The sequence below is a fragment of the Eulemur rufifrons genome, chromosome 15 (assembly GCF_041146395.1).
Source record: "Eulemur rufifrons isolate Redbay chromosome 15, OSU_ERuf_1, whole genome shotgun sequence".
NCBI lineage: Eukaryota > Metazoa > Chordata > Mammalia > Primates > Lemuridae > Eulemur > Eulemur rufifrons.
The window spans coordinates 14,143,934-14,171,911 of record NC_090997.1 but is presented as its reverse complement, the minus strand read 5'-3'; the positions used below and the strand labels follow the sequence as shown (position 1 = coordinate 14,171,911).

The window sequence follows — 27,978 nt, the reverse complement described above, 5'->3', positions numbered from 1 at the left end:
GAACAAAACTAGATTAGGAATACTCTGTGAAAGGGAAACATTTGCAAAAGGAGGAATTATGGAAACTCAAAACTCTCACCCTAAAATAATAAAATTCTGCACTTATTAGTATACCAGAACTGAAAAGCATCACAAATCCACACTGCTATAGCTGACCTACAGCAAAATTCTGATACTTCAAGTTTAAAACCACTGGCCTCAAGGGCTGCAAAGGTCCTTACCTTCTGGTACCCAGGACTTCATTGATCACTCTCCCTCTGTCTCCCTCTATCTCCCAAAACCTGCTCCCCAAAAGAGGATTCTATATTACTTATTTTTACTTTAATACGAATTTAAGTCTGAATTACTTTTTCTAGAGGTGCTTGGGTTTAAGCCTTAATCCTAAATTTTATGGAAGGGCTTATAGCTACCATCAAATCGATTTTGGCCACCAGTGCATAGGAGCAGAGAAATTCTGAGAAAAACAAAAGCCCTTCCTTTTGCTATTTAAGCACCATATCACAAACACTGTCTCTTATTTTAACTACTACATATGATCTTGAATTAATATTCTAGACATAAATGGTTTTTATGCCCTGTGTTAGTTTCCAAAAGTTACCTGAAAAACAAGGGCAATGATTTTTCATATCTGCCTAAACAAAAACTTTAGAGATTTTTTTGTGAAGACCAAAGATGCACTTTAGTTGATATTATAACTGTGTTCTATAAAAATGCTAGGTTGAGACAAGTATGAATGTGAAAAGCAATACAACTAATCTTTTTTCCCCTATTATTTTAAAGTATATCCTATTCTCTGGTAGAGCATTTGAAAATGCTATAGCACAAACAAAACAGAAGTAAACAAAGTATTTTGGTGATCTATCAGGAACTATCTTTCTTGGGAAGGAAAAGTTATTTTATAAATAAATAAATAAATGCAAAAAAAGAAAAGGAAAAAAAAAAAAAAAAAAAAACCTCTTCCTCTCACGTTCCTTTCAAGTCCCTAACACTCTTTTCAGAATGAATGATTTCTGACTTACACCAAGATACAAACTACTGACACATTTGGATCAAGTATGTGTGTGTTTTTAGAACACATATCACTTGAAAACTTGCCATGCTATATTTAGTTAGAAGTAAATATATCAACTGGAACATATGCATGTGGAAAATGTGCTCTTATTATGAAAGCTACAGTTCCTTGTTAACACAAGTCCAATACAATGAGAAAGCACGTTCAGAATTGGGAAGCCAGGGAAAAATGCAAAGGAGGGACATGAGCATGTTTTAACGGCTGTGATAATTTGCCATGAAAGGATGTTAAGGCCATAGCTCCTTGCTGCAGCATGCCATGTGCTGCTGAATTAAATTACTGCCATGCAGTCTGCTAGCGAAGGAATGTGTAAACAGGCCATATATCCTTGCATCAGTTCCACAGAATGTTGCACAACACAAAATGCCTCTCGATGTGTCATTTCCTTCTTGGCCATCTTCCCAGCTCCTGACAGTCAGTCAACAGAAAAAAAAAAAAAAAAAAGGACTGAAAGATATTTAAAACTGCTCTTCTCAAGAGCACATTCCTCCAACTACCAGACAGAACCTCCACCAGTGCTTCTGCCCCTCCTTCTCCATCCTCCTTGAAGAAAGTGAAAAAGGGAACAGTGTTTTTATTACTATTATTATTCTCTTAAGTCGAAGATTTTCAACGTTTTATACACTAGTGGCCAAAGGATTAATATCTATGACAATCAACTTGCTGCCTGTATCTGCCAACTTACAAATATCAAAACATGGCATTTACCATAAATTTTATTTCTTGGGCACTTCAGAGACAGTGAAGGGGAAAGTCTGCGAGTCAGAAAGTTAAGGGCTTTCCTACTAATGTTTTGCACTAACAACTAAAACCCAGGCTTATGACATCAGGAGCCACAAGGCCTATCAAGGTTTTCTCAAATTATCTTCACAGACAGCAAGAATGTGAATGTAGGAACCGTATCCAGAGATTTCAAATAACCTTGAAAAATTATTCTACTGTCCCTCCATCCAACACATTTTACATGGCCCCCACCTTCTTTCACATGTCAACAACCTCTAAATAAGCATCCGCCACTGGTAAATAAGCAGGGGTCATGGGCCAGCCTTTGGCATAAAAAAACCTATCCCAGGCCAGGCACAGTGGCTCACACCTTATAATCCTGGCACTCTGGGAGGCCAAGGCAGGAGGATTGCTTGAGCTCAGGAGTTCAAGAACAGCCTAAGCAAGAGTGAGACTCCTTCTCTACTAAAAATAGAAAAATTAGCCGAGCACGGTGGTGTGCACTTATAGTCCCAGCTACTCAGGAGGCTAAGGCAGGAGGATCACTTGAGCCCAGGAGTTAGAGGTTGCAGTGAGCTATGATAATGCCACTGCACTCTACCCAGATGACAGAACAAGACTCTGTCTCAAAAAAAAAAAAAAAAAAAAAGCCACCTATTCCTTCACCCAACCAGGATTAAAAGTAATGGAGGATAAAAGTGAGCTGCCACTGACAACATCTGGAATGAGGAAGAGAAAATGCCAAGCCCTCCATTCTCTCTACCTTTCCCCGGGCTGGAAAACAGTCTCAGAAGTAGGTGGAACAGCATGAGAGAAAAATGAGACGATGCCTTGCCGAGACACCATTTGTTTTGTTAAGTGTGTTACATCAAGTTTGTTAAAGTAAAACTTCTGCAATTGGACATGCCTCAAGAATATGGAAAAATGAAACTTCTCTGAAGAATTATAAATTTGTTGATGAATTGGGCACAGGTGAGAATGAGCAAACAGGAAAAGAAAACATTTTGGCTGCAAGACCTAAGCTTAACAAGTTGAGCAAACCAGGCCTAGAAATACAAAGAGTACCCTATACTTCCAGATAACCTCTCATTCACCTAAGCTCCAGCCCCTTTCTGAAGTCACAAACAAAACCAAGCAGAGAAATGTTGCAGCCACGTACTCCAAGCGTGCAGGAAAAGAGCTAGAGCACTGGAGGGAAAAAGGGAGAGCCTCTCCTTTCTCCCACCAGGTCAGGACAGGTGGCTGGCTGGCGGTGAACGGTAGTACCCTGGAAGGAATTATACAGTTGACAGCTTTGGTCTCTTCTTGAGAGGAACCATGGTTTACCTGCCCAAAGCCCAACACACAAAAATTCTTAGAAACCTACTCACATGTGTCAAATATCAGGTTTGCAGGTGTGCCAGCAAACATGAATTTCAAAGTTAGATGATATGGAATATAAAACCTCCAACCTTGTCCATTTGAAGAGGCATAGGATATTTCTGCTAAATACCTGCCATGTTGCCAGGCAAGATCATACTCCTTTTTGTTCAAACATCTCATGTTTTTCTCTCGTACAAGTATCGATTTGGATCAGCTTGATATTGATCTGTTAATACCAAGCACCACAAGGTAATACCCCCCCTTAATTCATCTGATATTTATCAATTTTGTTCAATTAGGAATGGAGCTACTATTGGAGTAGTAAACTTAGAGTCACTTTTCAGATCGCTAATGTCCCCCAGACTGAAAAAGTCAAGAGACCTTTCAGAAGATGGTACCTTGAAAAAATTATTTCTCCTGCCGCAACAGTGGCATTTACCAGCTAAACACTTGTGGAAGTTGATGACATTCATGGTCCAGTGAGCCACTCCCCCCATCATTCACACCTTTATGTGGTTTCTTCCCCTTAAATCCAGGCTGTATCTGTGTCTTGCTTTAACCAACAGAATATAGAGGAACCAACTTCATGCCAGTTCCAAGCCTAAGCCTTAAGAAGGCCCAAAAGCTTGTGGCTCTGGCTTGGGCAATGCAAGGGCAATATAGGTAGCCAAAATGTTTGTTCTCCCATAATATTCCGAAATTTAAAAATAAAAAATAAAAAATTAATTAATTTAAAAAAAGAAGGCTCAATAGTTCCCACTTTTGCACCTTAGAGAGCCCTGAGCTACCATGTAAGAAGTCAGATTCAGCTGCAGACACCACATGGAGAGGCCATGTGGAGAAAGAGAGGCCCTAGGACTACGCAGAAAGTGAGAAAGGGGCTCAGCTGTCCTATTATTCCAACTGAGCCCAACCTTCCAACCATCCCGCCAACACACCAGACATATGAATGAAGCCGACTTAGATGTTCCAGCACCAGCCACCATCTGACTGCAGCCACATGACAGACCCCAAGCAAGGCCAACAGAAGAACTATCCAGATGAACCCCAGTCAACCCACAGAACTGTGAAAAATAATAAGCTGGTTGTTATTTTAAGCCTTTATGTTTGGGGAGTAGTTTGTTATTTAGCAATAGATAACTAAAAATGCAGCAAGAGAATTAAAAGGATTATGACTATGTAAAAGGATTTTTCCATTCTCTGCACAGCCAACAATACCTTTTTCCATCAGTCCTCTTCCCTAGCTCAGAACCACTTCTATAAAATATGATATTGCTAACCAAGTTTTCATCTTCCTGTAGAAATTCTTTAAATCAGACTGGAGTTGGAACCAAGTGCATAAATGGAACAAAGGATCCTAATAGAAACTGATGTTTAAAAGAGTTAGGTATCCAAATGCATTACTGTTGCTGCTGCTGCCGCACTGACTTCTGCTGCTGGCAGTCTTAAGAGCTAACTTGCCAACGTAAGGTCAAAACGTCTTGCCTAAATACTAGACTTACAAATTTGGGATTTTAAGTATGATGTTGCGTCTTAAAATGATAAGCTGGCAAAGAAAATAAATGGCATTTTTGTAAAGATGTGTACCATTTTCATGTTTACGCTACTTAAGATGAAGGTTCTAATAAGTCATCGGCTATGTTCCTTTAAAGGGAAGTTTTATAACTGAGATGAATCACAACTGCAAAAGATCAAAGTTAAAAAACATCAATGATGCCATGGGGTACTTTTTAATCTTGTAATGAGTGATGATCATGTGCTCTTATGAAGTTAGTCCAACTGCCAACGCCAGATGTGTATATTAAGAAAAGAAGTTGTTTGTGATGTGACAGCGGTAGTTCAGCTGCCAGAGACAGAAAACATAGCATAGAAGGATGAAACTTTTCGGATTTCTGAGTGAAAAGCAAGTCTTGGCAGATGTGTTGATAAGCAGGGCCTCAGAGTGGGGTATTAGTGCCATAGCATCCTCTCTTGGATTTTGCTGCAAACAAATTGTGTTTATCATCAACTCTGCACAGCTCTCCCTGGGCAGCATGAATACCTGCTCAGGGTACTATTTATGACACTTATTTGTATCATTTACTAATGAGCAAAAATTAGTAAAACCATCTGCAGGAAAAAAAGTAGTAATACGCTAAAGAACAAAATCTAGATGGTATCTGTTTCCTGGAAGCATACTATGGACAAAACTCTACAGCAAACTTCTGACATTAAAGAAAACTGATGTAGTAATAGCTAGCACTTAATGAGCACTTACTACATGACAATCACAATTACATACATTGTATCATTTACCACCCGTGTAGCAACTGATGAGGAAGATACTATTATTATTATTCTCACTTTAAAAGATGAGAAAACCAAAGCAAAGAGAAGTAGGTAACTTGCCTACCTCCAAACAGCTAATAAATGGTAGAGTTGGGATTTCAATCCAAGCAGTCCGACATAAAGACTCAATCAGGTGACCCAGAACTTGTCCTTGTTCAAACAGCTAAGCTACCAGAAGCAGCCTTTTCAATATATGTTCAGATCTTTAGAGGAAGTTGTAAAATTCCATTAACAGGAATTGATAGTACCAAATCCTCAACTCCTTCAAACCACTACAGCAATAAACAGAAGTATACTATTTCTATGACAGATAACACTACTTAAGGAATTATAATTTGGCGGGGACAACTGCATTGTCTTTTTTTTTCTCCCCTCAGGAAGGCCTTTTACTAAAGCCCTTCTCGGTTAAAGGTTGTAATCCAGAGCAAGGGTTGGCAAACTACAATTTTTGGGCCAAACCTGCTTTTATAAACTTTTAGTAGAATACAGGTTGAGTGTCCCTAATCCAAAAATCCGAAATCCAAAGTGCTCCAGAATCCAAAACTTTTTGATTGCCGACATGATGCCACAAGTGGAAAATTCAACACATTAAGTACTCAACATATATTTTGTTTCAGGCACAAAATTATTAAAAATATCACATAAAATTACCTTCAGGCTATGGGCGTAAGGTGTATATGAAACATGAATGAATTCTGTGTTTAGACTGGGGTCCCATTCCCATATTTCATTATGTATGTGCAAATATTCCAAAATCTGAAAAAATCCAAAATCCAAAACACTTCTGGTCCCAAGCATTTCAGATAAGGGCTACTCAACACCTGTCTAGCCATGACCATTCACTTACGTATTTGTTTATGCTGCTTTTGCACTACAATGGCAAAGTTGAGAGCTTGTGAAAGAGACCACCATATGACCCAAAGAGCCGAAGTTATTTACTATTTCGCACTTTACAGAAAAAGCTTGCCACTCATGTTCTCTAGAGGATCCCCCATTTAACACTAGACACACCATTTAATCAAAATCCTATTATACTCGCTGTTGGAAAAAAATGATAATCTTGTGCATTTTCCACATCTGGGAATGTCAAAGTTAAAGAATAACATGGAAAAAAGTGCTATACTACAAATATTCAATGCCCAGGTGGAAGGAAATAATCCAGCTGTGGTCCCCAGCCCCTGGGCCACAGACCACTACGGTTAGGGAACAGGCTGCAGAGCTCCGCTGCCTGCCCCACTCCCGTGAAAAAATTATCTTCCATGAAACTTAGGAAATGCAGGCAGGAGGGGAGTGCACAGCGAGAGGTGAGCAGTGAGCAAAGGAAGTTTCATCTGTATTTACGGCTGCTCCCCATGGCTCACATCATTGCCTAAAGCACCCATGTCTTCCATGAAACTGGCCCCCAGTGCCAGAAAAGTTGGGAACGGCTGTAATCTAGAACAGAGTCCAGGTTGTAGGATTAAGCTATTACTCATACCAGACCCATCCTTATACACAGACAATGACTTTGGCAAGTCACCTCATGATGTAAGGAAAATGACATCATATTTTCACGATATTTTTGGTTTGAAAGAAATGTTATTCGGGTTTATCTAGGGCAAGTGGTCCTGCCACTTGCAGATCTGTATCTGCTTCCCTCACACATCCTTAGTACCCTTAGTACCACCCAAAGCCTGAACTCAGGTCACACGTATACCATCTGGTCCCTACTGCTAACCTTACTGCTTTCAGAACACTTCCCTGTCTTTACAGGGCACTGAGTCTATCAACTAATGAATTCTGCCAAAAAAAATGAGAAATGAGGTATTGCTATCCACACTTCAAACAGAAGTGACTTGCTCAAAGCTACTCTGCCTCTTCACCTTTTGTCGTATCTTTCAGTATAGGGCAGCACCTACCCGTCCCTGTTTCCTCTCCCAACCATCAACTTTGGAGCATCAACTCTTGTGTATATACAATAATGGTTTTTCCAAGAACTGAGAAAAGTAGCTGAGATCAGCAGGAAACATCTTTAAAAGGTAAGTGTTAGTGGTGCTAAATGTTAAAAGACTACTATCCTGCTTTATGCATTACTAAAATGCATGCCCCTGCCTTTGCAGGAACTCAAGGGCTAGCTTGAGAAAAGGTTAGAAGATGTCTTCTATCATAAGGCATCATCCTGATGTACGGCTGTTCAGAAAAGTCAGGCAAAGCCCCAAACCAGGCAAAACAGCCCTGCTCTGTTCTATCCACCTGCATTGCATAACCATTAGCCCTTAGGACTGGAGACCTGGGGCTTACACACATGTGTACACCAACCACCTAAAAGGACATTTCCAAATTGAACAGACAGGGCCAACACTGACCCAATATTATGAACCTGGAAGGATGCCATACACATGAAAGGAGGAAAAAACAAAAACCTCAAAGACTTGCTTTTGAGGCAGGAAACCTCCCTAGTTTGGGCAAGCAGTCAGCCTCTGTGAAAAGAGACAGCAGCAAAAGGGACGGGAGCCACCACATGTTCCCACTGCTAAAATATACGCCACTTGGGTAGAGGAAAAACCTTACCAGCCCTCTTCTCTCATTTTAGGGGAAGAAAAGATATGCCACTCTCATGGTCCAGGCAGGTGTACTGCTATAGAACAAATACTTCTGCCAGCTGTACCTCCACCACAAACCAAATTAAACTCCTTAAATGTAACGGCTAGGACTCCAATGTATTCACTAAGCCAAGGCAGAGTTCTACGTGATGTTTCTATTGGCACAGAATTATTAATGGTTTATATATCAAATAATCTTTAATCTCTGAATATAGTTAAATACTGCTCTGCCGAGTTTGTTCAAATCAGTTTCGGGGGGGGGGGGGTGGGAAGCAAGCCTGTTTCAACCTAGATTTTGGAGGAAAATACATTATTAGCCCAAAAAGATTATGTGCACTACTTTAAACTGACTGCTGGTTAAACCTTCTGGATATCCAGGTGGACAAGTAAACCAAGGAAGATTTAAATCCAGTTTGACTGTATCTGTTAAAAGAAACTACCTATAACAATTACTAGAGCATGACCAAACAACAGTGTTGTAACAATCAAGCAAGTTATCATCTGCAAATAAATTCTTTGTAATTAAGCAGTGTGCTCTTTATAAAGGGAATTGAGTGGGCGAGTTAAAAAGCTAAAACACATTCTTAGGCCATGGGAAACACATGCAAATGCTTTTTGACTAAGCTCAAGAGTTTTAAGTTTATTGTTTTCTTCCTCAGCTCTCATGGGTCTATTCTGCTGTCTATTACAGTGGATGAGCGGAATTTCTTAGCAAATAGTTACAGTGACTGAATAATTATTCTCTCATTCCCTAAAGTTATGGAAGTCTTAGCAATTTTGTGGCAAAGGTTAAAACCGTCATTTTACTTTTCACTAACTGTGAAGTTCTAGTCATTGTCCCTCACTAAAAATCTATGCCGATAGAAAACTTTGCAAAGACACTATGGACTTGAAAGTAACACTAACTCATCTGGAATAAATTCCTCATAGGGTCTCTGGAAATTCTACTACCATTTTCGATAGAAAGGCAAGTACTTACTTCTGGGTTCCCGAGGTCCATCCACTGTAACTTTAATTGCTCTGTGATAGGTGGCTACTTGGGGAGGATTTGTGAAGACGGTTATGGTCAAGGTGAAACTCTTGCCTGCAGATTTAAAAGGGGAAAATACATAGTGAATATAAAAAGATAGTATTGATGATCATATAGCAGCATAGATGTCCAAATTACATTTAAGCATCGCAGAGAAGGCAGTGAAATAAAGACAAGGGTCAGGACTCCTTATTCTAAATTGGAAAACATCTGATGGCCACTTTAGGACGTTTCTAAAATTGCTGAGTGTTAAGATCATCATCCCCATTGCAGTACTATGCAGGAAGACCTGAATTCCAAAAAAGCTCCTCAGTAGCAACAGTTGTAATAAAAACAAAAACCCTGGTCCACTTGAGGAAGGTGCTTTTTGTTTCAATTTTCTCCAACATCAAGAACACATCCAAGCACACACAATTTTAGAAGTCTTTATTTAGGATTAGGTCATGACCCCATGAGAGAACAATAGCAAATCATTGTTGATTATATTATTTACTTCACATGGCTCTAGCATTTCATTTGCTTAACTGCACTACAATAAGAAGATGAAAGAGGAAAGTTCTTATGGGAATCATTTTAACAGGAGCCAGTGTCTCCTGTCCTGGCCTTAATGTGCCTGTGGTATGATGATTTCATCATTACTGGAACAAAGTTTTTCTCCTCCCTGTCCACCTCTCCCCTGACATACATTTCTGTTGTTAAATCCTGAACTCCCTGATAGTGACTTTTGTTTTGCTCAATGAACGTGATATCTCTCAATATAAACATGAATTTTTACTTTTAACAGAGGTGTGTTTCATTGAAATATTACATCTGATGCTTTAAATTAAAAAGCTAAAAGCAACAAATAGGAGAAAAAAAGACAAGGAAAAAAGTTTAGCAGCAGATTTGGATGTCTGCTTTCTCTAGAAGATACCATTCTCTGTTACACAGACTCACTGACAGTTGTAATCAGTTAGATTTGCAACGGTTAGTCATGTCAGATAGTCAAAACTGCAAACTGTTACAAGACAGGAAAAGGTGGGTGTGAAACAGTGACTCAATAAAACATTCAGCAACCTCGGGCCAGAGTACTCATTTAGTCTGCTCCTGTAACAGACCTTTAAAAAGCTCATTTTGTTTTGCTTTGTTTTTTGGTCAGAGACTCTTTTTCTCTTTACTGAAAGCTGAGGGTACTAAATCAAAACACAAATCTTAGACAATATGTAGCAATGCAAAGTTTAATGCAATCTTTTCAAAGCTTAATATGGAACAGGTTATATACAAGCCTTAATGTAGAACAGGTCTTTGGCTGTCAAGTCTAGTGAATGGGTTTTCTTTTCAACCCCAACCATGTAAGTCCCCCAAATCTGTTTAAGACACATATCATTTGTTACTGAGTATATATAGTTTTAAGTCTCCCTGGCTATATTTTTCCATGGCCAAGGATAAATAAAAGGAAAGAAAAGACAAGAATTGGGAGGTCAAGGGGGAATTGAACAGGGAAAGATGAATGCTGATTAGAAACCTATTAAGCACCAGCCACTTCATATACATTATCTCATTTAATCCCCTCATGTTCGACTTATCCCCATTTCACAAATGAAGAAGCTGAAGCCCAGCGAGGCTTAGTAATTTACCCAAATTCACACAATTAATAAAAGTGAAAAAAATGAAGATATGAACCCACACCTTTAAAGACCTAAAATTAATGCACTTTTTTTTTAAGTCTGCCACTTTGCCAGAAAACGTTTTGAAAAATTAATAGGTAATTTATTTATAGATGTGTCCCAGTCAGCTCTATGTGCCCAAGAAACAGTAACTATAAATGGACTAATGCAATATCCTAGCTAGGAAGATGAAAGCATCTATTTTTAAAGTGTCATCAATATAACTCATTTCATCCACTACATATTGGCTATTACATGGATTTAAGTAATTTAATTGGTTAAGGAACAGAGACACTTTGTTACAAACATGAAGACTAACCAGAAGAACAAACCAGCCAGGAGTCCAAACTAGTTACAGAAAATGGAAAGTCTACTGAAATGGGGATTGGAAACTTGAATAGGAAGCCACTGGGTCCAGATTAGCCTCTCGAAACAGTGAAAAGATCTAAGAAGTAAAACTGTTGAATCTCTAGATTGAAAGTTAATTTACATTAAAACATTTCAAAATGCCATTTGGGATGGGATCAGTGGTCCACGGACCCAGAATTACATTTCTAACAGTGGCTCCAATGGTCGTGTTTGGAAGGCAGTTGTCATCCATGGCACTTATCTTCATAAATCAAAGATATACAGAGATCTCAATTATCCTTAGTGTCTTTAAATAACCTGCTAGAGATACTGTCCATGGATTTATCTAAACTGGTTTTGGGAATATTTCTATTTTAGACCTTTACAGCTTATTTAGGATATTAAGAATCATCTATGCTTCTCCCAAATTCACAGAAACACCTCACGTAGGAACAAACCAAATACAAAATTCAATCGTCAAGTACAAAGCATCTAAATGTTCAGAGCAGAATCAGCATTCTATAAAAACTACTTTTAAAAAGAGGTGGGTGTAGGGGAGGAAACAAGTGTTTAAATATAACTATGATCTTCCAAAATCAAATCCTAAGGATCAAGATGTCTTTAACAACAGAACAAAAATGAAGGCGGTTCCTTCCACTTCTTATAGCCCCGTCAGAAGAAATATGTATGTAATCTTGAAGAAACTGTCAGAAATTACCACCCAACTTGGTAAGTGGTTCCTCATCTTGTTATAATAACACATTTCCTAAGTCAAATGTTTATGTGGGCATTCATGATTTCCTTAAATCAAAAAAAATTCTAAATCCCATTTTTTAATCACTTTCCATAAGTGATAAAAATGAAGGCTCTTACTTAAAAATGCAAGCTCTTACTTGGGGAGCTAGCAATCACTAGATAACGAATTGTGTCATCCACAGCTTTATCTAGGACTAGTTCTGCAATATATCAAGTCATATATTTTCTAAGATAAACATAGGGAACTGTCATTGGTAGACAATCCCAATCCAGCCTGAGGGGCTTCCAGGAATAGTCAGAAGGGATAAGACTGTAAGCAGGACTATACCCTAAACTGACAAAGTTCCATGCTCTGTACACTGTAGATGCTTGAAAATGCTTGTAAATTAAAAGCCACATGCTTGATGTCAAAAGAGAGGAAGCACACCAAAAAAATTTAAAGACCAAAGTCATTTTAAACACTTCTGCTTAAGATACAGAGGAGAAAAAAAGAAAAGACAATTAAAAACCATATGCCACTCCTAACTTAATGCAAGTTTCATTAATGTTTTACATTTATTCCAAAGCACTTTCAAAAGTTGTGGTCATAAGATGACCCATAAAGTCAAAGTAAATAGTGACATGACTCCTTTTTAAATCTAAGATTGTTTTCCATTTCTGAGAGTTTATATTTCTACCAGTGGAAAGAAAAAAAATAGTGTAATATTTGAGGAACTTGGTGCTTTTTTTTTTTATTTCTTAACACTACTGAAAATAGCAAATTTTTAAAGTTGAGAAAGAAAATACAATGGTAGCAGCATGTTGATCCAGACTTAATAACTTAAGAGAAATGAAGAAGTGTGAAAATCAAAGAGGAAACTGGAGTCTGTTATAAAGCAGGTCAGGTACAAAGGCAGGTTAAAGGGTTTCCTGCCACCGAAAAACTGATCCTTTTTTTTTTTCAGCATTATCTCTTATCCATGTTCTCTGTCCTTGTTTCTTCTTCATTTCAGCCTGATAGTACTTAGTACTGTTTCCTTTCATACAATGTTAATGTAATGATATAAAAATCTGTTATTAGTGATAAATCAATTTTTCTTGCTCTCTCCATCCGTTCCCCCTACCCCCCATCTAAGTCTCGAAGACAAGTCTGGACCAATTTCTCCATCCTGCCTCTGGCAGCAGACTGTAGCATTTCAGATCCTCCACCAAGTCCCGGCTGCTTCAAAGGAAAAATCCTACTTTCTTCAGTTAAGATCATAAGAAATATAGGGGGAGGGGGTCAGCTCTGTTTGGACATAATTACACTTCATCAAAAGAAGCTTTCTTCATCTTCCATGCGTGAAAAGTCTGCAAGCAGTTAAGTCTGTCTTTTTTTTTTAATATAAAAATTGCTATTTGGGAAACCAGCCAAAACTCAGAAAGCCAATATAGTAAAACAGTGCACACCCTTTGTTTCTCTTTGAAGTTTCTTAAATAAATATGTTGAGGGTTTACAAAGTACACTATCACTTTGCCATAGTTTCTACTCAAATTGATCAGAAAAAAGTTATGCAGCACCTATATAATACAAAAGCAAGATAAATGAAAACACTAGCTTGAATCTGTAAAGTAAAATTAAGGATAGCACCCAAACTTTTAAATACTAAAATTCATTACTCTAATTAAAAAGAAAGTAATATTAGATAAGAAGAAAGATGCAATTCAGAGCATACAGGTAAATCATCATGTCCACATTTTTCTTGATGCTTACTAGAAAAAAAAGAGAAACTTTAATTGTACTGTGGACCTGCATGAATAACTGAGAAAAAAAAGAATGAATATACACACACATATTCCAAATCTAATCAGTCAAAAGTGACATAGGATGTGTCTTTTAATGAAAGTAAACTTAACCTGATGCAGAGATAACCCCTTTAGTTTTGATTCTACCAGAGGCTCTGAGCCTCATTTTATTTCAAACAACCTTTCAGTGACAGTATCTCATTAGCATGAATCATTTTTTTTTTTAAGTTAAAAAGTACAACTACTTGGCTCTGTTCCTAGAAAGTAAACTAAAACTACTCATCGGAAACAGCCTTGCTTGAATTTCCCTTATCAAGTTTTTACAATGGTAATAATTTGACATCTGATCCAAACTAAAGAGCAATTATTAGACATGGTTTAAAAATTGGTGCTTCTCATTTCCTAATTCAAACTTGGGTTGCAGTGATTCCACACGGCTTTATAATCTATTGCACCTCAGTCCTAAAGTGGTCTATTTTCTCTCTTCTTATCAAAGTACTTAAAATGGAAATATTAGATTCAATAAATAAATAGATAAGCATAATACTTCTAATAGGTGAATGGCTAGTAAACGTCTCTGTGTAGAATAAGTAAATAAAATCCAAAATATTAGTCTCCTCCGAGACTTTTTAAAAACATTAACCAATTTATCAAACAGCTGCAAAATCCTAAATGGGATTATTTTCTATTTTATGATCAGTTTGAGGATTCCTAATATTTGAGCATGGACTCAGATGGTGAAAACCCTTACACAGTGTGGATGTGAGTCCTGATCATTCATCTGTCTGGGCAACTTTACATAGTCACTCTAACATAAGTAATACATTATTTATTTATTCAAATGAAAAGTCTTCTGTAAAAAACCATGATTTTTTAATATAGATTCTTATTATGAGAGTAAATTAAATCCTACAGAGGTAACATATGTGATAAGTGAAGAGCATTATGCTAGCTGTCCTTGCTACAACTTAGAGCAAAATTGATATTATCAGGAAATTGATCCAAATGCCTTCATTTTTCTTTCCCCTTTACCACTCAATTTACTCAGTTATTTAACTCCTCATATTTCAGAAGTTGATCCTCCAACTGTTCTTTTGTCTACCTTTATATGCTCACAACCAGTGAAAATCAGGAGCTAGTTCTTCTGAAAACATTGTTTGAATTTTCAATATCATAAAACAAATGAAAAAGGCCTGAGTACTCAGAAAAACACTCAACTTCATCTGGATGTATTTAAATCAAATCTTCAGTAACTCTATTCAGAAAAAGAAGGTGCTGATTTGTATACAGACTAGTCCACGTTTCATCAGAGATCCTAATGTGTTTATTCCACTATCAGTATTGAAAGTCAGAGACCTACCTCGTCCACTCCGGCCCACAAATCTCAGATCGTTGAACCTTGCTACTTGGTTTTTCATGACAGCAGAGGCATTTCGGAGCTCAGCAGAATAATTTTCATCGTTACCCGCCATGACAGTAACCACAGTCCCATCTGGTACCTCTCCAAGGGCTACCACCTATATAAAACAGGAAACACAGCAGCAATAATGACACATCAGAAAAGCTTAAAAACTGAGAATATTCTCATTAGAAGTGATGTGTCTTATCAGGGTTTAGTGCTCTAGTCCAGTAACTGCAAACAGGAATGAAGCATCTGTATATAGGTTATGATGCCACTTCAAACAGACCAATGTTTCAGGGTCCACCCATTTCAAAGGCAGGCAAAAATGTACTTCATTTGTTGTTGGATTCTGCACAGAATATATGTACTTTTTTAAATTAAATCCCCGTGTTAGCTTGTCCATAGGAATTATGCCACAGAAGGAAGGCTGATACCCCATCTGCAGATTTTATCATACAGATTAAGGTATCGCCTGTCTGCAAGCTTCCTCTCAGGCAGAGCCCTGAGGTGTGGTCTCATCCAGATCACGGGCCAAAAAATAGCGAGTCTGGTCAGCAGTATGGGAGATTTTTGAGTGAAACTTTGGAGTTCCTAACTATATAGAGCCCTAGATACAGTGTGGTCTACATTTCACCTCCTTACTTTGGGCTAGAAACTCAGCCTTTAATGACGCTATAAATATTTACTGAATGCCCACTCTGTCATGGAACCCAGTGGGGTAGCCAAAGACATTAAGCAACTTAAGATATAAGTATGGAATAAAAATATATACCAGGCTGAAAATGATCAATAACAAATTGAGAAGCATAGACAAAAAAATATACCCTTAGCCACACTTTTGTCTTGTCCCTTCTGCCACCATGGAATGACACATTTGCCTCCTTAATCTTCAACAGTTAATCTGAAGCAGATTAATTCAGCCAAGTAAGAATCCAGAATAATCAGTCTTTGAGACTAACGAACATTTACTCTGCACCAAGACTAGAGATCAGACTTAAACCTGAGTCAGCTAACTAGCAAATGTGTGCCTGTGATTACACCAAGCCTGGTAAGGAAATGCTTTTGCAGATCTTTCACTGTCACGTACTAAACATACTATTCTTAATTCACTACCACGACCCTGCCCCTTAATAACAATCCTTTCTCTCAACTAACTTCTAGGACCCTATGTTCAGATTATCTCCATGTCTTCCTTATTCAGCTTCCAGATGCCCTCGTGGAAACTAAGCAAGGGCCCCAGCTAAAGTAGCCCACTACTCTGTGATAATCACACCCCTGTGTACTTGCCTGTCTGGTAAACATCCCACTTATCTTTTTCTACTTCTAGTGCTACTCCCTCCTTTGTCAAGATTTCCATTAAGACAAATCTAAGCATTTAATTCCGTGTTTCCGATACACTTGGTATATACCCTCATTAAAGTAGATTTCTTATACTGTGATAAAACATACATTATCCCTGTATTTTAGGGCTGAATTTCCCCGTCCATGAACCCTCCACTACATCCTCTCCTTCAGCCAGGAAAACAACCAAACAAACAAAATCCGTCAATATTTTTGTCACCTTTGCTTTTCTCTTAGGCTATTTCTCAGTTCCATGCCTTCTATTTGGCACTTTGTTGTTCAATTAGAAATCGTAAAGCTTTCCTTATAGAACCCCCTCTCCACAGCATCCCACTATACTCAAGTGATCCTCATCTCAATGTACGTGTTAATGATTTACTTCTACTTTTGACATATTAGCCCAAACCTGAAGGACTCACTCCTAGGAGTCCAGATTATACTAGTTTGGAAACTACATGAAAGCGGGGCCTTCATCTCATCTGTCTTGTTTGCCACTGTATGTCCTGTTCTCAAAACAGTGCCCAGCACATAATAACTACTTAATAAATATTTTTGAAATAAATAAATGAAGTAGCTCCATAAAGGGCCCCACTTCCCACAGCCAGAAGTCTGTGGGGTTACCAGCTAAAACTCTGAAAGACAGAACCAGTTAAAGGTTGAGTCAGCATCCATGCCAACAGTGATGTGCCCTTGCTCCAAACTAGTTTTCTGACCACTTTTGCCATCCCAGAGGAGAGAGGGAATCATGCTGACTACACTTTACCTGCAGTATATAACTATTCTCAAAGAACTCTCCTAAATTAAGAGCAAATCCCTTGAGAACAAGACTTCCTCCCTGCATACTTAATCTAGTACCTTCAGTGGCTACTGATTACAGGTAATGCTATACTCCTGATGGAATGTGCTTTTTAATTTTTCAAATTCACAATGCCAAAAATGAGAACATTTGAAAATACTGGAATAATTTACTACATTTGCCAATATTCATCTGAATGTTTGACATTTTGTACACTCAGCATATTGTGTTTTAACACCTGCTGTGTAGCTATGTCAAAGAAAATATGGAACCACTAAGCACATTAATAAAGGCAGGAGAAAAGTTGTACTGTTTAGAAAATAACAAATACACTAAAAAATCAAGAGGCTCCATTTTTTCCCCTACTTCTGCTACATATCTGCTATGACCTCGCACAAGTAACTTGGTCTCCAGAAACCACAGTTTTCCAATATAAATTGGAAATAATTGTTTTAAGTCTGCAAAATGTAGAAGATACTATATAAGTATAGAGTATAATTATAATGATGTGCTTTTTGTAAGACAAGGAGGGTAACATAGTGTTCTGTTCCAAGTCTGCTGTCTGCTAAACATAGGCTTTTACTTATAAGCACCCTTAAAGGGTTCAAACCAGTATGTAATTCTTCACTTCATGTCCTGAGATGTTCTTTGGTGTTGCTGAGAGATATAGAATGACTGCTGGTGGGTTTCACTCCAGTCTGGCTAAATTTCAGAAAAAAAAAATAAAGAGATATGCCCCAATAGAAAGGTTTTCAAGAGCTCTGGGACATTATTATTTTACTGCATATTTTTAACATAATGGATTTTTTTTAGTTAGAAGAAAAGGAAAATTGATTCAATATGGGAAAATATGAAAGAAAAGATCTCTAAGAGTGAAATACATAAATCCATCTTACTATGCTTAAGCAGCACAATAATGACCATATTAAATATTGGTATGTTTTACATATCAGATTTAAAAAAACAAATAATCACAAGTTGTATGGCTGTTCTATGAGGCTTAGAACAGGCCTGAAAAAAATGCTAACATGACGTAGTGACAACCTTTCCTGTTAAGGCCAAACTCTAGTTTAATGACTAAATATATTGATTTTTTTCTGCTATTCACTTGACCAAATCAGATTACCCAATGTTTTTCTGAGGCAGTGTATGTTGAGGGGTGTTGGGGGGGAGTACTGTATTTGACTTTATATCAATCAGAAGTGTAATTATATGTTTGAGTGTTTTTAAAAAGCAGATCTCTGAAGCTAAAAAGTTTCCCTTGGAGATTCTCAATTGTGTTTATCTAAAAGAAAACCAAAAGAATCAAGAAATTTTTACACATTTCATCTGTACCAAACTCAAGCAATGGAAAAATATTTTAAGGGGTAAAGCGCAGTCAAAAATCACTCTTTAACTAGTTACGGATAAGGACAAATTAAGATTTGTTTCCATACGACCCAATACAAAAGCACTGCTCTGCAAAGAATAATTTGTGATGAAACCCTAACAACATTTCTAGGTGTTTTTAAAATATAAAATCTACAAAATGAAGAAACTTCATGGGAAAGGGAGAAGTAATTTTCTGTCCTGACATTTCAGAATAGAGAAAGAAGTTCCTTTATTTAGCACACCTCACTATAACTAGCATTTAAATCACATGATATGTGGCCTGTACAAAATAAAGTGAAAGGATATTTAACTCTAGCAATGCTATTGAAATTCTGTATGAGACTCATGACTAAAACTGTGAATCACTCTGAAAGAGGAGCAATGGAGAATTAACTCAGACCCTTAAAATTATTTCTGTGGTCTTATTATACAGAAATTAAAATTGCCCATGACATTTCCATGGACAGAAGTCTAGTCTTATATAATCAATTACTCCTACAGGCCAACATCATTTGGCACATTGTATTTGCAGTATAAATGAAATATAATTATTTTTCAAAATAGAATCTGGTCAAATACTTCTTTGTAATAAAAAGAGGTGAGACAGTAATTGTAAAAAGCAAAAATTTTATTCCTATGGTAATTATTTAAAGATAACTTTAAATAAGCTATCAAAAAGTTTCAACAAATAACTACAGTTAATTTTTTTTTTTTTTTTTTTATGAGACATGGTCTTACTCCATCGCCCTGGGTAGAGTGCAGTGGCATCACGATAGCAATCTCAAACTCCCGGGCTTAAGTGATCCTCCTGCCTCAGCCTCCCAAGTAGCTGAGACTAGAGGTGCCTGCCACCACGCCCGGCTGATTTTTTCTATTTTTGGTAGAGACGGGTCTCATTCTTGCTCAGGCTGGTCTTGAACTCCTGACCTCAAGCGATCCTCCCACCTCAGCCTTCCAGAGTGCTAGGATTACAGGCATGAGCCACTGTGCCCGGCCAATTTTTAGAATTTAGCCCACAGTTTTGGAAAAGCCAATTTAATTCAAGAGAAAAAAAATAAATACAATATTTTATTTCATAATTTTTAAAATACATGTCAAAGAGAAATTTTGATGGAAATTATTTCAACCTAAGCCAACAATTTATATGCCATGTATCAAGACGATCTAGATCATCTAATAATGGTTACTCTGGAATTTTGAAAGCATATTAACAGTAATGCTAAAGGGGAAAAGATAATGAAAGATATCTACCATACCTTTTTTCAAATGTTTCTAAAAAATTTTTAAATGTTTTTCCACCTAAAATTATTTCTTCCAATAACCTCACCAATAAGTGTTATATATTCAATCCTAAAATAGTTAACTTTAAATACATTTTATTGCATTTAAAGGCATAACACAGAAATGTATCTGTCTCTGTACAACTCAAAATCCATTAATTCACATAATTTTGCACAACAACTTGTATTAGGCTTCATAAGGATTTAACAGGCTTAATAACTGATTTTCCCTTGTTTAGGCAAAATTAGATTCAAAAAGATACAAACATAAAATCTGATTATTAAATACATAAGAAAAATATAACTCACTAGTGTCAAGTGTTTACTAGGTGCATACTTGCTTTTGAAGAGAGAAAAATGGCCACTGATGTCAAAAAATTATTTTCAAGTAAAAATTGCTCTGTCATTTTGAAACCCTCTTTTTGACAAATACTGAAAGGCATTATTAAAGATACAGAATTAACTATGAATACCAGATCATATATCTAAAAATATGTTTTCTTTCTTTAACACTGCCAGAAAAACATATGATACTGGTAAATATATATAGTCCAGCGTTCTCTAACTTAAAACAGTGCAATAGATTTGCACTACTTTTAGTTTTAAAATATACATCTGGACTTAAAACTTCTGCAGTGTTTCAGCTTGAAGCTATTTAAAGCAACTGAGTTATAAACCCTAAACACCAGGCTTCACAGTGGAAATGCTGACAGACCCCTAACTAAAAGGGTGCTACTGGATGCAGGGTTGACACGTTCTCTCCATTATTTCTAACTGACCATCAGCTAATGAGCTGAATTTGCAAATTGCTTCTTTGTCACTAGAATAATCTGGGACAGAAAGGACCTAATAGTATGCCTTAACTATTTTAAGCTTTTAGTGAGATACACCTGAAAGAAATGTTAAAAATATTTATTTCCATTTCCTTGACACCTGGGAGGACTGAACATTTCAAAACTGCTGAACTTTGTTAAAAATACAATGCTAATAAACAACTTCATATAAAGTATACTAGTTGTTTTTGCATTTTTACATGTCGAGTATAAATAATTTTTATATAATCCCAACACAAGATCAGATGAACACTAATACATTACTTACTTCCTAATGCAATACGTTGTCAATATCATGTTGAAGCACTATTTTAAATTAAAATATTAAAATAGTCTAGTGAATTCATTTCTAATTCTCTGCAATATACAGTTCAATGTCACAGATATAAAATATGGGCCCAATAAATATTGTATTAATTTGAATACCAGACTTCTCGACAATTAAGTTCTGCATATGTGTGCTTTCAAATACATTTACCTATCTGCTATCTACCCAATGACTCTATAATTTATTTTGTACATAGCTCTAAATATGATAGCCAAACTGCTGTCACCACTTTTAAAATGAAGACTTCTTCATATTATTTCTTCATTGCAAATGTATTTTATTATAATGCAAGAGCGTACAAGTCCAGTGCACTCGGGCTTTTATTCCAAAAGTAAGGTAAAGTGAGGTTGTTTTTACATCATTCAAATGAAAATGATAAAAACTGTTGTCAAAATCTAGATGTTCCAACTATCTATACATCTTTTTCAGCAGAAAGACAAAATCTACACTGAGTGGATCTCAACTATCACCCACTTTTTGAATTCCATGAAACATATGTATGGGGAGGGAAAACATTTAGAGTTAGGTTTTAGGCTAACTCAATTCAGTATTCAATTAATATGAATTAAAATATTCTATTGAGTATGAACTTGTGTTATCTATGGTTTGTCTATTAGTTAAAAAACAAACATATACTGTGTGTAATTAACAAATATGATTAATAGCAAAGAACAAAATTTATTTTCAAAGTATTTGTAAAAGGTAGTAGAGAGAAAACTTAGATAATAACCAAATCATCTGAGACTAGCTCAAACTAAATTGCACTCTTTCTGCCAAAAACATCCTTTCCATCCAAAATACTCATGCTCAAAATCAATTCAGCATCATAAATATAAAAGAATAGTTCAAGACAGACCTTAAATATGTTTAGCAGAAGGGTACACGAAACATCAAACATCTAAATATCTTTAAAATGCAAGCACCTATCCTCATACTTTCACAAATTCTGATGTGTGGCTTTGTATAGGTAAAATATCTACTTATTTGTATTTTTTGCTGTTTTCATCCAGGTTTTTTGGTTTTTAGGGTACGGGGGACGGCACTGGTGGAAAAAAACTTCCACCCTCACATGAGGCTAATTAGAAATTTCTGGGCCCTTGGACGATGAATATTGTAAAAGATACCTCTTGTATGGAAATTTAAATTTCTACAATTCACATATATTCTGAGCTTTTCATATTTCCAGGAAGAAAACATTAACCTACCAAATGGATGGTTAATAAATGGAGAAATATGACGGTTAAAAAAATTTTTTTTTCCTTGGGCCAACTGCAAAATGAAACTTGCCCCAGAATGCAACATCCCCTTTCCATAGCAATTCATTCTGATTTCTGTTCTGATATAAGACCTAGAAAGATAACCAGCTCTAATTGACCTGGACTCTTCTTTCTTTCCACCCCACCCACACAGGGAATCTGAATTGGTGCGCGGGGTAGTGGGTGATCAACAACTGGGAACCGCCAGTGGCCCGTGGGAGTTTGGCCCCAGGGTCCGCAGTAGAGGAACTGGCAGGATTCCTCCTTTTCCCTCACCCCAAGGCCTTGCTTACCCTGCTCTCCACAGATCCCAGAACCCAGGGGACCCAGGCCCACCTACTCGAATTCAGGGGTTAGATAGGGCCGGAGGCGTCTTTCTGAGAGTGCTCGTCTCCACGTCTGGCCCACCCCACCCCTCTATCCCTGACATCTAGTCCCTCGAGTGTGGACAGCCTGGGAACTCGTTTCCCCATCAATCCAGCGCGCGCTCGGTCCTGGGGGCTCCGCGTCTCCCCCTGGCGAGGGCTGCCCCGGGAAATCCAGATCGAGTTACGGAGACCCATCGGGCTACTGCGAGAGGCCCCAGATCGTACAGCCTCAACCTGAGGAGCAGCCGCCTGCGACTGCCGCTGCTGCCACCCGCCCTCAAACTAACGGGCCCGGCGGGCGGAGGAGGCCGGACGCGCGGCGGCCTCTCTCAAGCCGTGGGGCTCACTCCCTCTGCGCCCAAGCCACCGGCAGGAGCCTCCCACGACCTTTCAGAAGCAAGAAGCCTTTGGGATTTAAGTCCTTTAAAAATAATAATAAAGCAAATCTGCAAAATTTCACCTCAGTTTTCAAGTCCGGAGAACCAAAGTTGTTCCACAGGTTTCCCTCATCCCGCCCAGGCGAGGCGAGGCTGGGAGCTCGGGCCCGGCTGGAAGAGGCTGCCCAAGCCCCCGCCCCCTCCCCCGGCCCGCGCCTCCCCGCACTGGCGGGTTCAGTGCCCGGGACCCCGGAGCTTCCCCGCCTCGGGGCGCTCGGAGACCCCGGCAGCCCCGCCTTCCTCCCGATAACGGAAACTGCCGCGGGTCAGCGAACAGTGCGAACACTACCGTCCTGACACCCCCCACAGTCCCGAGGTTTGTCTGGGACCCTCCTGGTTACGGGTAATGCGGCCCACGCGCCGAAGCCGGCATCCCGCGCCCACCTCCGTGCGTGAATGCGCGACGCCGGGACCCCGTGTACACCGGCCCCGGAGCCAGAGAGGGGCAAGGGCCGCTGAGTTCATCAGGTCAGGGAAGGGGGACGCCGAGACCCACAGAGGGGCGTCTGGGTGGCAGGGAAGCGGGTGTGAGGGCGCGGAATCCCGGAGAGAGGGGACGCGGGGAGCCCGCGGTGGGGGCTGGCCAGGATGCCAGGGGAGGTTGGCGCAGGAGTTCCGGGAGAGAGTGCGGGGAATTTTCACCCGTGGGGAAGGGGGCGTGTGCAGCAATTGGGGCTCTCGGTGTAGAGTGGGCACTTTGGGGCTCCGGGGGGAGGGGGACGGCGCAAGGGGGTGGGTTAGAACGGAGGCCGGAGACTTGAGGGGTGATGAACCGGTAAAGGGGACCAGGGCTGAGGTCGGGATGGCAGCGGGCACAGGTGGGAGAGAGAGGGATTTGCGCGAGGGCATCCGGAGGAAGAGAGCCAGCCGGGGGTTTCTCGGGTCAGAGCCTCCAAGACATGAGGTCTTGGAGGCCGTCCGGGGCCCAGCCCCCGTGGGCTTAGAGACGCCGGCGGGCAGGTTCCACAGCGCCCGGCCGGGGGCGGGGGGCGGCCGTAGCCTCTTACCTTGAAGGCCACGGGCAGGGTCTTGTTGCAGCGCCAGTGCGAGGGCAGCACCGAGCACAGGAAGTTGGGGCTGTCGGTGCGGACGAGTTCGGCCGGGTGGTCAGCGATGATCTCCACCATGGTGCGGTTGTCGTGCGGCGGCCGCAACCGGGGCACAGCAGCTGCCGCTGCCGCCGCTGCCGCCGCCGCTGCCGCCGCCGCCGCCGCCTCCTGCTGCTGCTGCTGCTGTTGCTGCTGCTGTTGCTGCTGCTGCTGCTGCTGCTGCTGCTGCTGTTGCGCAGCCACCACCGGGCTCACGTCGCTCATTTTGCCGGGCTGCAGGCTGCTGGAGGGGGGGCTGAAGCGCCGGCTGGTGCTCGGATCTACGGGAATACGCATCACAACAGCCACAAGTTAGCGAAGTGGCCGGGGGAGGGGGAGGAGGGTGGAAATGAGGGGCGAGGAGGAAATTGGGGGGGTGGAGGCGAGACGGGGGAAAAGGGGATGGAGGTGATGGGGCTGAGGAGGTGAGAAATCAAGTTCGATGAAGTCGACTGCCGGGCAGAGTCTGATGGGGGCCAGCGGTGGCGATGCGGAGTAGTCGGGTTCGCGGGTAGGGAGCTCCGGGAGGCGAAGATCTTTGCCGGAGCCTTTGGAACACCCGGGGAGGCAGCTGCGAACGGGCGCGGGGGTGTGTTTGGCCCGGGAGGCGGGGGACTTGAGTTTGCAGCTTGGAGTGGGGTCCCTTAGGGCACCGCGTCCTGGGTGCGCTGGCGCCCCCTCCCAGTTTGAGTTCGGTGGTGAGGCGGCGTGGGTTCAGCAGTCCAGCCCCGGGGCCGGCATTGCCGTTCGCTGCCCGCCACCGCCGCGCCGCGCCGCGCCGCGCGCTGCTACCCAGCTGCAGGCGTCCGCGCCTCCGCCCTCCCGCGCCGCCGCTACCGCCGCCTCCGCGGCGGCCGCTGGCTCCCCCCGCGCCGGCTGCACGCTCAGATTCCTCCCGCGGCGGCTGCCAGCCCGGCTCCCCGGCTCCCCGGCTCGGCTCTTTCCTTTCCCTTCTTTTCTTCTCGTCCTCTCACCGCCACCTCCTTGCATCCACTCCCTTCTGCTTTGCAAAGCTCCCCAGTCCCTCGCTCTTCAAGGTACTAGGAGGTAAGTCGCGGGCAGCGGATCTCGGGGCAACGGATCCTGAGTCTGCGAATCGCAGCCACTGCCGCCGCCCGCCGGCCGCGAGAAGGAGAAGGAGCCCCCCGCGCGCGGTGCGCAGCTTCCGAAGCCCAGAGAGGCGGCCCCAGTATAGGGGGATCTAGCCTGGTCGCGTACTTTTGCTCCCCCCAGCCCTAAGACAAGGAACCCCCTCTTGGTCGGACGAGGTTGCCGCTGAGACATCAGAGAGCCTCCAGCTGATCTGACTGTCGTTATTTTTCGTTGTAACTTCAAGCGAGGAGGAAGGAAAATTCTTGAGCGTCTGTGCTCACTTCTCAGCACTCTGCACCCTCCCACCCCCACCCCCAACCTCTGGCGGAGCGGCTCCCGGGGAAAAAGAAAGATTTTGCAGGGTTTGGGTGATTTTTGTCTTAAGTGACACAAAAAAATGGGGGAGGGGAAGACCAGTTAAAATAGTTTTTAGAAACTCAAGTGGATGGCTGGACACTTCTTATATATTCAGTCCTGTCATTCTTAGAAAACAAGGATGAGTTTTTTTAAGGTCTAGAAAACTGTCAGCTTGGTGATTAAAGTAAGTTACAAAAACCCTTACTGGGGAAAAATCCCAGCAGTTTTCCATTAATTTCAATCTTTTATTAAGTCTATTATGCATCTCAAACTAAGTCTTAACTTTCTTCCTCACCGCTCTTGGGAAAAAAATTAAAAATTAAAAATGCTTCAATGGCTATTTATGTATTTATTTCCTAATGTGGGTTTAAAAAGCGACTTTGGATCCCCCAAAAAAGCTGTGGTCGAGAGGATGAAGGAGTGCGGAAAAAAAGCGGCACTTTTTTTACCTAAAATGTGGTTTTTGGAGGCTGGGATTTCTAATGATTAGGTTTTTGTGGTTTATATAGACACGGCTCTGGCTAAGGCGATCATTACGCTGATGAGAGTCAGAAGCACGTGGGTGTCTCCGACCAGCCTTAAAACTCGGAGCCTTCAAAACAAATAAAACAATGTGCTGCGCCCGCAGAAGCCGGGAAATCCGCTTGAGGCTATTCCACCCTAAGAAGGGGACACAGTGCTGTTTCACCCTCTGGGTTGTGTATTGCTACGTTTCTTGCTGATTATCGAACTCTTGTAAACCTTCCAAAGCACGGAAATGTGTTTGCATGAAGTTGCCAAAGTTTCAAAGATACCTGATAAGGTAGCTGACACAGTAATAAGTGATATTATAAAATAAATGAAAAATTAGAATGCCTCCCCCTCGGTGTATTAAGGAATAAGGATGGTTCGGTCATCACTCACCCCCTCCCGTCTTATTTGAAGCAATTGCCATATCCATTAATTGGTGTTTTTATAGCTCAGCACAAACGCTTCCCTCACCCTGGTAGCGACCTGCCACGACCCTCCCCTCTGGGTTTTTAAAGCGTTGCTTCCACTGGCGGAGTCCGCCTCAGGGTCTGCGCCCCAGAAGGGGCCTGGAAGGGCTCCGAGAGCATAAGGGACGCGGAAGAGGGGGGCCGTGCCTGTAGAAAGCACAAGATGAACTTGGAGGGCTTTGGTCTCCTGACTTTGAGACCAGGATTGCCCCCCTGAAGAGATGCGCTGGGGACCGAGCGGCTTCCAGACCGCGGGAGCGGAGGTGGTGGGGGGAGGGTACTTAGGTGTGCGCGCTCACGGGTGTAAGGAGGGAGTTCAAGGGACACTACTCTCTGTCCTTTGGGGTTTTATTTTTACCTTCCCTTTCTTCACTCACAACTCCACGCCTCCCTCGTCCGTGTTTCCCTTTCACACTTTTCTCTCCACGTTCCCGCCTCTCCCTCAAATCCCCCCACAGACGCGAGCCTCCTTGATGCGCCCTTCCCGCCCCCTCGGCCTTCCCACGGCCACCCTACGTGACGCCAAGAGGCGATTCTGAACCACCCGCTATGACACCCCCTCCACCACCTACTCCTTGGCCTCCCCATCTGGGCGCCGCCAGGGTGCGAGAACCCACTTATCCGGACGAACTAGACGCACCGCGAGCAGCTGAGCTGTCTCCTGCGCGTGCAATTTTTAATTATCTTTTCGGTCACAGGGGAGAGCTCTAACCCTGGGCACCGTCGTGCCTCCTGCGTGCACAAGTCTCCCCGAGCCACAGGCAGCAGACCCAGGAAGGGAAGGCAGGTTTCCCCCTCAAAAAAAAGAGAGAGACACTGCATCCGTTACTCTCATACCTCACACACCCATTCTCATGTACTCAGACACACACTTGCACGTCCACCTCGTACATCCTCACAATGACCCTCATAAATATACAACACACACACACACACGCGCGCGCGCGCGCTCTTAATGGCTTTTTGTCTTTTTCTTTCTTTCTTTTTTTTTTTTTTTTGCCTTTTAGGGGGGCAGTTTTAATTTGCGCATGTTGTGCCACTAACAGAGATCTCTGACTTGTTTTTTGTTTTTAAATGTGTGGGGGCTGCAAAGGAGGGGAAGAGTTTCGGGAAATGGATTATTTCTGTGGTCAAAGGGAGATAAAAATTCAATCACTACTGTGGTGATATGCCGCCTTCTCTGGGCTTGGCCTTCTCCTCCCAGGAAGTCCAGAGAACACGGAACTCCCTGAAATTTGAAGACAGTAAGAAAGAGTCAATATTTCAAATATGGACGACCAGAGGGGCTTTTTTGAATATGAAATTGTAGGACCGTTTGAATTTAAGAAAGCATCGTGGGGACTTTTCCTCTTTTTTTCCTGCATCACTGTTTTGCCCTATCTTTGTTTCATTTGGTGGATAGTGAACTAGGCAGGCCTCAATGGTTAGGGATTTTAAGGAC

The 27,978-nt window shown here is 41.1% G+C and overlaps 1 protein-coding gene across 4 annotated transcripts in view; it reads right to left on the bottom strand.

Annotated features, from left to right (window-relative positions):
• RUNX2 (RUNX family transcription factor 2) overlaps positions 1-27,978 on the bottom strand; it is a 205,679-nt gene that overhangs the window by 98,219 nt on the left and 79,482 nt on the right. For 2 of the 4 annotated variants that reach the window (XM_069487787.1, XM_069487788.1), the window contains exons 2-4: positions 24,031-24,392; positions 14,972-15,128; positions 9,047-9,151 (exon numbers count right to left, since the gene is read on the bottom strand). In XM_069487787.1, coding sequence (XP_069343888.1) covers positions 9,047-9,151; positions 14,972-15,128; positions 24,031-24,392 — 624 coding nt within the window. Of the gene's footprint in view, positions 1-9,046; positions 9,152-14,971; positions 15,129-24,030; positions 24,409-27,978 lie in introns of those variants that run through there. The other 2 variants (XM_069487789.1, XM_069487790.1) reach the window with 2 other exon arrangements.